This window comes from Capricornis sumatraensis, chromosome 7, assembly GCF_032405125.1.
Source record: "Capricornis sumatraensis isolate serow.1 chromosome 7, serow.2, whole genome shotgun sequence".
In the NCBI taxonomy this organism is placed as follows: Eukaryota; Metazoa; Chordata; class Mammalia; order Artiodactyla; family Bovidae; genus Capricornis; species Capricornis sumatraensis.
Genome location: NC_091075.1, coordinates 111,112,928 through 111,125,144, shown reverse-complemented (window position 1 = coordinate 111,125,144; position 12,217 = coordinate 111,112,928). Strand labels below are relative to the sequence as shown.

General features: G+C 46.8%; 1 protein-coding gene across 1 annotated transcript in view; it reads left to right on the top strand.

The window, feature by feature from the left end:
* The first annotated feature begins 3,960 nt into the window (after positions 1-3,960).
* BOD1L1 (biorientation of chromosomes in cell division 1 like 1) overlaps positions 3,961-12,217 on the top strand; it is a 55,439-nt gene continuing 47,182 nt past the window's right edge. The window contains exons 1-2 of the mRNA XM_068974794.1: positions 3,961-4,197; positions 10,221-10,345. Of these exons, the coding sequence (XP_068830895.1) occupies positions 3,961-4,197; positions 10,221-10,345 (362 nt within the window). The remainder of the gene's footprint in view (positions 4,198-10,220; positions 10,346-12,217) is intronic.

Below are 12,217 nucleotides of genomic sequence, written 5' to 3'. Positions count from 1 at the left end.
GGAGATCACCACTGTGAGTGATGGCTGACTTTCACAGGATTAGCCCCTAGAAACAGGGTTTGGGGGATTGGGTAGGGGTGTGTAGTGGGGCCTGCTGAACTGTAAAAAAGAGAAGAAACCACAGGAGTTGGATAGTTGGCAGCCGTCTGGTGCCCAAGGATACAAAGGACTGCCCAATAACCCACCATGGTTCCTCTCTTTCCCAAAGTGTTTGCAAAATCTGTTTAACTGTCACCTGAGCATCAGACATGGGAAACCAAAAGTCATACTCAGGGATAAGGTATTTGATTCTAGTTGAGATACTCTGAATTCAAACATACATATAGTGGGGTAGGAGACCAATGGCAAATTATTCTGAAGACCTCGCCAAGAGGTCATACACTCCCACTATTATCAAAAATTATATTACTGTTTCTAAAGAAACTGTAAGAGTAGAGAACAAAACAACAAGGCCATTGGTAAGAAATAATGATCACTTAAAACAGCTCTTTTTCTTTTTTTTTTAAAGATTTACATGTCACCCCACTTCCACCTCATGTATTCACAGTACTCATCCCTAGGACCTGTCTTCAAGTGGAAAGAAGAGCAGGCTGGAACAGCTAAGGCAGTGCAGTCAGTGACCCTGATTCTTTCCAATGTAACTAGAATGTTTTCCAAGGCTAAAAAATTGTTCAAAGTTATGCTGTATCCAGTATGTATGTACCCAGTGTAACAAATCCATGGAAACAAATATTCTTATTTCTTTAAGATTAAGTGTGAGTTACTCAATAAGATAGCTAACATACATTTTATGAGACCAAGTGTGAATTATCTATTTAAACTATAGTTAATTCACTTTATTATGTTTTAGGATATTTAGGATTTTCTACACTCTGTATGGGCCTCCCTGGTAGCTCAGGGGTAAAGAATCTGCCTGCTAAGCAGGAGATATGGGTTTGATCCCTGGGTCAGGAAGGTCTCCTGGAGAAGAGAATGGCAACCCCCCCCCCCCCCCAGTATTCTTGCCTGGAGAATCCCATGGACAGAGGAGACTGGCTGACTACAGTCCATGGGGTCACAAGAGTCAGACAGACTTAGCCATTAAACAACAAATCTTCATTATACTCCTCAAAATGAACACTTTACTTGAATTGAAACAATGAAGTCAAACTGTTTCTGACAGAAAGTAAATCCAGTGGGGCTTATTTGGCTAGTCTGATGATGAAAACAGCTGTTGATTAGGTTATAATAACAAATATTTCCTATATTGGACAGTTTCAACTTTAATGAGCTGTTTCATTAGCTGCAAAGTTCTGATAAAAACAAAACTGAACCACCTGTAACCGAAAAAAAAAAAGGGGGGGGGGCATTTTATCCAGAACTGCTTATGCAAATGAACCATGTTTAGATATTTCCCAGTTTGACCACTATCAGGTTAAACAAGACACATACATCTCATTTCTTCAGTTCAGTCACTCAGTCGTGTCCAACTCTTTAATGTCTAATTCATAGTCACTTCATGTCACTTTTGTTTTTCTTCTTTAACTGCTTGCTGCTTTTTTAACTGCTTGTCATCTGATGCCTTGATAAAGCCTATATGGTATATGTTCCAGAAACTGAAAAATGGAAAAAACAAGGACTAGGTAACCCTTTGGCAAGTTGAGTGGTTTTCAAGTTTTGACTTTCAGCAAAATTGAAACAGGGTCTAACTGAAAAAGATCGCAAAGATCATCAAATTTAATTTTTTGAGATCAAGAACTGAGTGATATCGCTATAGTAAAACTTTGTTTCCAGGTACAGTACATGTTTATATGAACTCAATTTCTCAGGTCACACAGCTACAGAAACTAGAAATATGAAGAAAACTGTTGCTCAGTCCTTCCCATTTTAGCAGTAACACATATTCATCCATAGATTTATGGGTTTTAAAAAGCAACAATATCCATTTCACCAAAAGATGTACCTTCCCATAACTTTAACATTTTATCAACTAATTATAAACATGTGCAATATTCACTTTGCTTTCAGTTCAGTCGCTCAGTCATGTCCGACTCTTTGCAACCCCATGAACCGCAGCACACCAGGCCTCCCTGTCCATCACCAACTCCCGGAGTTCATCCAAACCCATGTCCATTGAGTCGGTGACGCCATCCAACCATCTCATTCTCTGTCGTCCCTTTCTCCTTCTGCCCTCCATCACATACTAATAACTATTTTAAAGATTAAAAGACTCAGTCCAGAATCAGTTGGTTTGCTATGTAACCTTGGACTATTAATCTTTCTTGGATCTCAGTCTCCTGATGTGGAAATGAGTGATAGTAGTTTAGTGCTAGTTTAGAGCTAGTTTATTGCGGGGGGGGGGGGGGGGGGGGGACGCTCCAAAATCACTGCAGATGGTGCCTAGAGCCATGAAATTGTAAGACACTTACTCCTTGGAAGTAAAGTTATGACCAACATAGACAGCATATTAAAAAGCAGAGACATTACTTTGTCAGCAAAGGTCCGTCAAGGCTATGGTTTTTCCAGTAGTCTAGTCATGTATGGATATGAGAATTGGACTATAAAGAAAGCTGAGCTCTGAAGAATTGATGCTTTTGAACTCTGGTGTTGGAGAAGACCCTTGAGAGTCCCTTGAACTGCAAGGAGATGCAACTAGTCCATCCTAAAGATCAGTCCTGTGTGTTCATTGGAAGGACTAATGCTGAAGCTGCAACTCCAATACTTTGGCCACCTGATGAGAAGGAAATGGCAACCCTTTCCAGTACTCTTGCCTGGAATATCCCATGGACGGAGGAGCGTGGTAGGGTACAGTCCATGGGGTCGCAAAGAATCGGCACGACTGAGCAACTTCACTTTCACTTTGATGAGAAGAAATGACTCATTTGAAAAGACCCTGATGCTGGGAAAGACTGAAGGCGGGAGAAGGGGACGACAGTGGATGAGATGGTTGGATGGCATCACCGACTTGATGGACATGAGTTTCAGTAAACTCCGGGAGTTGATGATGGACAGGGAGGCCTGGCGTGTTGCGGTCCATGGTGTCGCAGAGTCGGACACGACTGAGCGACTGAACTGAACTGAGAGCTAGTTTACCGCTGTTCGGAAGACTGTGTGAATTCATGCATCTAAACCAAATGCCACGCCTGGCACCTAGCGAGCGTGCTTTATAAGCATTGCCAAATGATCAAACTAATCAGAAGCAACACCCTGAGAGCTGAAAGCCTGGTGGGGTGGGGGTGGGGGTTTGTCTTCCCGGGTAGCAAGGAGGCGCTGGAGGGATCGGATTCTTGGCCACAGACCCAATGGAGGATGCTCCAGGGAAAAAAGGGATGGGGCGGGCAGCTGGGAGGTCCCAGGCTGAGAACAAGGAGGTCTGGGAGAGTTAAGAGTAAGCAGTTCTACCCACGCGTTTGCACGGGAATGTCTACGGATCTCAACCGCTCTGGGAAACAGGAACAAGAGTGTCAGGCTTGAACGCCACCGCGGCTGGAACCCGTCCTAGGTTTCGCTCCCCTGCCCCGGCCGGCCCGGCCCCGCGTACCGGCACCCAGTCGGCCCTCGGGCCCCGGGGCGTGGCGCCAGTCGTACGCCCGACCGCCCAGGACTCCAGACCCAGGCCCCAGGCGGCCGCCCGCCGCTCGCTGTCTGAGCAGCCGGGCTTCAGGCCGCCGACTCCCACGCAGCCCAGCTTCGCGAGGATGCCCGCACTCAGCGAAGACCGGAACTGGCCCCTCGCGGCCGCCGTAGACCCGCCTCTGTTGCCATTGTCACCGCTTTTTTTTTTTTTTTCCCTTCCTTCCTCCTTCCTTCTCCCCTCCCCCCACCGGAGTTCCCTTTCACTTCCGGGGTCACTCTGGATCCGCTGGTTCCGTAACAACATCCCGTTGGCTTCCCTCAAGCGGCGGGACCGGTGCAGCCGCCGCCTCCCAGGAGCGCCGCCCGCCCGGGGCTCACCGCGCTCCTCTCCGGGCCCAGGCCGCCATGGCCACCAACCCGCAGCCACAGCCTCCTCCTCCCGCGCCGCCGCCTCCCCCGCCGCAGCCGCAGCCGCCGCCGCCGCCGCCCGGCCCAGGGACTGGCCCGGGCGCGGGCGGGGCCGGGGGAGCGGGCGCCGGCGCCGGGGACCCGCAGCTCGTGGCCATGATCGTGAACCACCTCAAGAGCCAGGGGCTCTTCGACCAGTTCCGCAGGGACTGCCTGGCCGACGTGGACACCAAGGTGCGGGGCGCGCGGGGGAGCTGCGGGCGGGCGGGGACCGGGGACGGCCCCGCGGGCTGCCGCCTTGCCGGGCAGGCCGTCGGTGGCCCGCCGTCGGTCGGTGGCCCGCCGTCGGTCGGTGGGCCGGCGGCTGCCTCGGCGTCCCCAGCCCCGGGGCTGCTCTGGAGCGCGCCGCCTCCCCACCCCGGAGTTCCCTGCGCAGCCGCTTCCTCTCTGAGCGACCGCTTCGTGCCCGGCGCTGTGCGGGGCTCGCTGTGTTCATTCATTCGCTCAGCCTTCCGTTGGTTTAAAAGACTAGCGTTAAGCATCTCCTACGTTCCAGGCACTCCTTAGGTGCTGGGAATATAGGGGTGAGCCACACCGAGTTGCTGTTCTTTTGGAGGCTCGTCTGTACTAAGGCTAACGGCGCTTTCATCTATGATTTCCACTCGCCGCCCCCCCAACCCCGCCCTTCGCCCCCCGATTTACTTTGTGTCCCAAGTTATTTTTGCCGTCTCTCTTGAAGATTGCTGGTAAGCATCAGGTCTGTGTCCTTCGGAGAAAGCGCTAAATGGTAATGAATCGAATTGTTTGCAGTGTTGCGATGCGGTGAGGGGCGATGGAAAGGTGGGGTACGGAGATGGGGCTTTTGTTTCCCCCAGGGACTCTGATTTAATCGCTCAGGCCAAGTAATGTCTCTAAAGTGAGAAGGGAGAAGGGATGAGAGGGGAGGGGTAGAGGAAACTGAGCAAAGGACGGAGGAGAGGTGACGGCAGACACTGAAGTGGAAGAAGGACTGGGCAGAAGAGTGAGTTGCGAAGAGTAAAGGGTGTATGGGGAAAGGTTCCCTGTACAAAAAGAGCGGGGCTGGGAAGGGAAAAGGAGTATGTACCAAGTGTCAAAGTGAAGAGGGGTTAGCAGGAGCGGGTCAACTTGGGTGGTTCTGCAAAGGCTGAGTAGAGAAAACGGTAAGGTGCATCCAGTAGATGGATGGAAACCCAGTAGGTGCAGAAGCAAGTGAAGCAGGAAGCTTTGGTTGGAAACAGTTGGGGGAAAACATTTTTTTAAATTTAGATCTGGTTTGGTTCATTAGTTCAGAGTTTCGGTGGGGTTAGGGTTTTCACATAACATGTTCAGCTCTTCTAAAGAAGCTTGTTTCTTTGAGGAAAGGGCTTTGAGGTGAAGCACACACCATTCCCTTGTCTCCTCTGGGGAAACCTTTCTGACAGTCTGGGGACATCCCTTTTAAAAACTCTGGCCCACCTTTGTAGACCAGAAATAGAATGTGCCTTTTGGGGGTGTTGGAGTTTCTGAACCACATGAAATTCAATTTTCTTGGGGATATTTATTTATGTAGGTAGTATGTAGTTTGCTCACTTCATTTTAGGGAATATGCGCACTGCCTGTTTGAAAATGATGCCAGTTGACTTTCTTCCTCCCTCTCCCTTCCTTCCATCCTTTTTTTTTTCCCCCTCACAGGACATGGGGAAGTAAATGTTACCCAGCTGTCAAAAAGTAAAGCTTTTTTTTTTTTTTTAATTTTGCAAGTAGAGATTTCACTTTGCTGTCCTTAGAAACCTACAAATCCATATGTCATCATTGTGTATGCAGATGAAAATTCAAATACACCAGCAGTTGGGGGGGGTGGGGAGCTATAGTATTTAAGGCTCAACTTTTTCTGCATCCACATTCCCTCTGAATATTGTTGTTGTGCCTGTAATATTCCTGCGAGAGCCTCTCAAAGTAGAGTCCTAAAACATTTCTTGGGGAGAAAGAAAGCAGCACGTTGGTTTGACAATCTAATGATAACTAGGATAAGTACACAGGTTGACATGAACATGCAGCCCAAAATCCAGCTAATGCTGACCTCTGCTGTGGTCTCCAGATCCCCGGAGCCAGGTTTCAAAGCCATTCCAACCCCTGTGCACCGAGTGGCACGTGAGGAGGGAAAATCAAGGCAGACCCACCTCTAGGGACTCAGCAGGGTGCTCCCTGACCAAGTGAATGTGGCCCCTTTCACTCCAGGTCGTAAAGGCCGGTTTTTGGATACTTTCTTGGCTGGAAATGGCTCCTGGTCACCATAATTATTGCCTATTTCTTTTCAGATTTAAAAGAAACATCAGAGACAGAAATAATGTAAGTTTATTCACCCAACAAATAACTTATTATACACCAGGCATTGTTTTAGGTACCAGGGACACAGCAGTGAGCAGAAAGTCCCTGCTGATGTGAAGCTCGAAGCCCATCAGAGAAAGTAAATCTCACTCGTGAGAGGTTCTGTGGGAGAGAGAAAGCAGGATGAGGGTGGAAGGGGTTGGTGGTGTGTTTTGCGTAAGTTGTTCAGGGAAGATCGAATGAAGTGACATTTGAGCCATCGCTGAAGGAGCTCTCCAGCGGTGGGGGCTGAGCGTGCCAGCTGGGGAGCACAGCGAGTGCGGGAGGCCTAAGGCAGAGCCTGCTGAGGGAGGAAGGGCTAGAAGCTGAGGTAGGAGCCCCCTGCCACCCTCCCTTTACAGAGCTGCCAGAGCCCTGGTAAGTTTGGCACTCACTGGAGCTGAGAAGCCACTGGCAGGTGTTAGAGCAGAAGAAGGATGCGATCTGACTTCCGTCTTAGATGGCTTGACCTTGTGGAGTCATTAACAGTACCCCCTTTACTTTAGTCGTGACGTGGTTTGGACAGTAAATGACATGGTCCCCCTAACTTTAGAAGATCGGCACGAGCTGCACTATGGAAAACAGACTTCAGACAGCAAGGGTAGACTAGATGCAGGCCAGTGTGCAGCTGTAATCTGGGCAGGAAAGGAGAATGCTCTGGACAGGCGTGGTAGCAGTGGAGCGGATGGGAGGTGCTCAGGTTCTGGCTGTATTCTGAGGCTAATGCTGGCGGGATTTGCTGCTGGTTCAGGTGAGGTGTGGAAGAGAAGGAGTCATGATGATGTGAAGGCTTTTGGCCAGGAGCTTATTGGAAAAGACTCTGATGCTGGGAGGGATTGGGGGCAGGAGGAAAAGGGGATGACAGAGGATGAGACGGCTGGATGGCATCACCGACTCGATGGACGTGAGTTTGAGTGAACTCTGGGAGTTGGTGATGGACAGGGAGGCCTGGCGAGCTGCAGTTCACGGGGTCGCAAAGAGTCGGACACGACTGAGCGACTGAACTGAACTGAACTGGACTGGAAAAAGGAGATAGCTCTCCCCAGAAGAGTAATGGAGCCCAAAATATTATCGCAGTCACTAGGCTTTTTTACCTAAATGAGAACTTAGAAACCAAGAGATTTAACTTTCATAGTTCAAGTTGAAGGTTGTTTTATAGGCAAGTAGAGTGCTAAATACATTGTGACATTTGAGCCTAATGTTTCTGAGGTTAGGGAATATTGGGAAGAATAATTATGTTTTAGAATCATTGGGGAGAAAATTAGTTTCGTTCATATGAATTTTGGATAAATGGAGAGGAACATGAGAAATGATCATGAGACTAGTTTTGGTCAGATGGAATATTTGTTGTTCAGTCACTTAAGTTGTGTCCAACTCTTTGCGACCCCTCGGATTACAGCTCGCCAGGCTTCCCAGTCCTCCGCTATCTCCCAGAGTTTGCTCAAATTCATGTCCATTGAGTCGGTGATGCTATCTATCCATCTCATCCTCTGCCACCCCCTTCTCCTTTGCCTTTGATTGTTCCCAGCTAAATATAGGTATAGAATAGAGGATAGAATATAAAGGACAGAACATAGGTATTAGCAAAATTCTGGTAATTGGAAGGGGTCAAGGGGTGTCACAGAGGGATAAAACCTTTCTCATCTCCATTACCTACATGGTTACCCAGTCATCTCATGTGATAACTATTTTTTAATTGCTTATCTGCCTAGCAGTGTGAAAACAAAGACTACAAGAGTGAGAGAAGGCTTACACTTCAGTAAGGAGATAAATATGCCCCCCTCCCTAAAATACAATACAAACCAAGAATTACTTGAATGAGAGTGTTGGTACATGGGCGAAGGGCCGTGGAAGTCTACCTTGGGTGTCAGGATGGCCTTACGGGTTAGGTGAGCTCTGAAGGTGAGAAATTTGCCAGATGGACAGGGAGAAGGAGTGGTAGGTGTACACCATTGAAATCATGAGCACTTGTGACTGAAGAGTAGACTTTGAGGGGAAAGGGAGCAAACAGCAGAATCGGAGGTTGTACAGTTTTGCTTAAAGTCATTCGGGCATACTCAGACTTCTCTACATTAAAAGTCACATAAAAGATGTAAAGAGCACGCGTGGTGGGGACAGCTTGTAGGAGGGAAGTGTGCAGTCAGACAGTCCTTCCAGGCAGCATAGAATGGCCTGTTAGCGTGGGTCCTCTCTCCTGCTTCTTGTGTACCAGGAGTGCTCAGCTTTAGCACAGCTGAGCTCTTGGGCTGGATAGGCCTTTGTTGGGGGAGACTGTCCTGTGCGTGGTAGGATGCCACTAGCAACTCCCCTGAGCACTGACAATCAGAGATGTCTCCAGGCATTGCCAGAGGTCACCTGGGTGGGGGTGGAGTGGGGGGAGGCAAAATTGCTCCCAGTTAGGAACCAGTGCCTTATATCTAACACCTGGTTCCAGCGATTGTCCCTTCTCAATTTCTCTTGGATCCATGCCTTTCAGCCCATTTTTGCCACTCCAGTACAGATTTTCATTCTTCTAGTTATTGCCTGCTTTCCTGCAAATATCTTGAGTCTATTTACTCTCTCACCGTAGGAATATCAGGTCAACTATCACATATCATGCTGCTCATATGTGCTGTGGGTTCCCATTCTCTCTCCCATAATTCCAGGCTTCATATATGAGTCCCCAAATTCTTCCAAACCCTGGTTCCAGGTTATGTTTCCAATCTCATTTGTCTGTTTTTTGTTTTCTCTCCTCCAACAAAATTGCATTTAATGGTATGGGGGCTCCCCAACTCTCCTGACTCCGTGTTTTCTCATCCACCTGCTCTTAAATTGCTCGCTGTACCTGTGCAGCCCACCTTTCCTCGTCCCAGCTGTGTTGTGAAACTTTGAAGGTCTAACTGGGGTGCCCTATTCTCAATGAAGGCTCACTTCCTTCTGCTCTTCTCCATTTCTTCACTCCAAATCATCTAACAGTAACACTTCTTGGTATCTTATCTTCTAATTAGCTATATCTGTCTTTGTATTCATCTGTAAACATTTTGTTTTAGATAAATGGTATTTGAATGTCTTTTTTTTTTCATCATTTTATTTTTTTTAAATTTTGCCTATTTATGATCTTTTTTTTTTTTTAATTTTAAAAGCTTTAATTCTTACATGTGTTCCCAAACATGAACCCCCCCTTCCCCCTCCCTCCCCATAACATCTCTGTGGGTCATCCCCATGCACCAGCCCCAAGCATGCTGTATCTTGCGTCAGACATAGACTGGCGATTCAATTCTTACATGATAGTATACATGATAGAATGCCATTCTCCCAAATCATCCCACCCTCTCCCTCTCCCTCTGAGTCCAAAAGTCCGTTATACACAGCTGTGTCTTTTTTCCTGTCTTGTATACAGGGTCGTCATTGCCATCTTTCTAAATTCCATATATATGTGTTAGTATACTGTATTGGTGTTTTTCTTTCTGGCTTACTTCACTCTGTATAATCGGCTCCAGTTTCATCCATCTCATCAGAACTGATTCAAATGAATTCTTTTTAACGGCTGAGTAATATTGTGTATATGTACCACAGCTTTCTTATCCATTCATCTGCTGATGGACATCTAGGTTGTTTCCATGTCCTGGCTATTATAAACAGTGCTGCGATGAACATTGGGGTACATGTGTCTCTTTCAATTCTGGTTTCCTCGCTGTGTATGCCCAGCAGTGGGATTGCTGGGTCTTGTATTATCCTGAAGCAGAAGGATAATACAAGGTTGTCAATCTATGAAACTTTGTTGCCACATTGATGCTGTGAGAAATGTTAACACTGCTAAAGATACTCAGATTCCTGAGACTATGGATATTAGTGTTGATATTGTGTAACAGTGAGGTTTTTAACATTGATATCTTTTTCTTTCTTTCTAGCCTGCCTATCAGAATCTGAGACAGCGTGTTGACAACTTTGTTGCAAACCACTTAGCAACTCATACATGGAGTCCCCACCTCAACAAGAACCAGCTTAGAAACAATATTCGCCAGCAAGTGCTCAAGTAAGTCTCAGAACTGCAGAGTTCCTAGGAAGGCTTGAGAATGTCACAGTGTGCCTTGCCTGAAAGCAGAGACATTTGCAGAAGTTTGTTCACCTTGTGATAGTTTTGTCAGGTCTCGTGTGGCTACTTCATACAATGATACAGTGTAATTTTAGAGTAGACTCTAAATCGCTTCACATTTCCCTCATAAATTTGACAGTCTGATTGTTCCTATAGACTTTTGGAAATAGTGAAGGAGTGACTATGTGACTTCAAAAAAAAGCCCTCTAGATCTGATGTGAATGGATGGCAAGTGCCAGGTTGGTCAGTGTGTCCTATACAGTTACATTTACAGTTACTTTTTTGGTCCTGAAAGAGTAGGCTTTATTATTCCTAGTTTACAAATAAAGACATTAAAGATGACTGAAATTGAAACATTTTCTCCTGATTTGAGACAGTGTCTTCTATGTTCTAATACAACTGCTTGCTTTTTTTTCTTTTTCTTTTTCTTTTTCCTGGCTCAGTGTGACTTGTAAGATCTTAGTTACCCTGTCAGCGATTGAACCTGGCTCTAGCAGTGAAAGCGCTGAGTCCTTTGTTTTTAATTTTCCTGTGATTTTGCCTGTGGGTTTTACTGATGATATAACCAGAAAGGGAAAGGTGGTGCATTTGGACCTGTCAGAGTCCTTTTCTTGGCAAACACAAAGAGAGTAAGAAAAGCCGGAATGTTTAGATGGACCTAAAAAGATCATATTTGTTCCCCCAAAGAGCAGATTTACAATATTGTTCATGAATGTAAGTATTCACCAGGCTTAGAAGACTTGAACCCTCTTTCCCTGCCTCACACCCCAGAAAACCTGACTGCATTATTTTATTTTATTTTATTTTATTTGCATTGTTTTAAAAATGCTTTATTCTTCCTGCCTTGACAAATGTTTATGTTCAAGTTCATCTGCTGGGACGAAGTATGACTTTTTAAACAGTTAAACAAATGTGATTTATAATTGTGTGCTTAGTCCCTCAGTCGTGTCTGACTCTTTGCAACCTCATAGACTGTAGCCCGCCAGGCTCCTCTGTTCATGGGGATTCTCTAGGCAAGAATACTGGAGTGGCTTGCCATGCCCTCCTCCAGGGGATCTTCCCAACCCAAGGATCAAACCCACATCTCCTGCATTGCAGGTGGATCTTTACCGTCTGAGCCACCAGGGAAGCACAATTTATAGCTGTTGCCCCTCAATTCCCTCTTTGTCCCTCAGGAACCTTGCAAACCTACCTAGTGTATTGCTCCCTTGATAGTTCACCCACAGGAAGCCCCACAAATAAAACTTTACACTTTGATTCAAAGACCCATTTAGCCACAGGTAATCCTAGAAACCAGGAACCTGGGGCTCAGACTGCGTGTCCTAGTAAATAAGAGAAGGGAAGAGGGAAATTTGACAGTAGGTTTGTTGTCTACATTTTAAAAGATATTCAGGAACCTGTGAAAGAGTCCAGGTGAGATCACAAGATGCCATTAGAGGGCTGCATCTGATAGCTTCTGGGGAGAAGTCAAGGCCTTTCCTGTTGGGCAGCAGGCCTGGGGCTTCCTCGTTTCCAGACCTTCAGGAGAACAGTAACCAAAATAAGGGGTGGGGCGCTAGGGGTCAAGCCAGAGGCCAGGGGTCAGTCGGGGGCCAAGGGTGGGGGGGTGGCGGTTGCAGGAGGCTTACAGACATTATCCACAGTTACAGAGCACCAGCCCGCAACAGTGTGCATAGCTGCCTCCTTTTTCACAAAGAATAACATTGTTTTAAAAGCGTGTTTGGAAAGGGGAGGGTCTTAGATTCTGTCTTTTTCTTCATTTGTTAAGAGACTGAATGGAAGGCACATATCTTGAAATTGACTCCTTAGCAC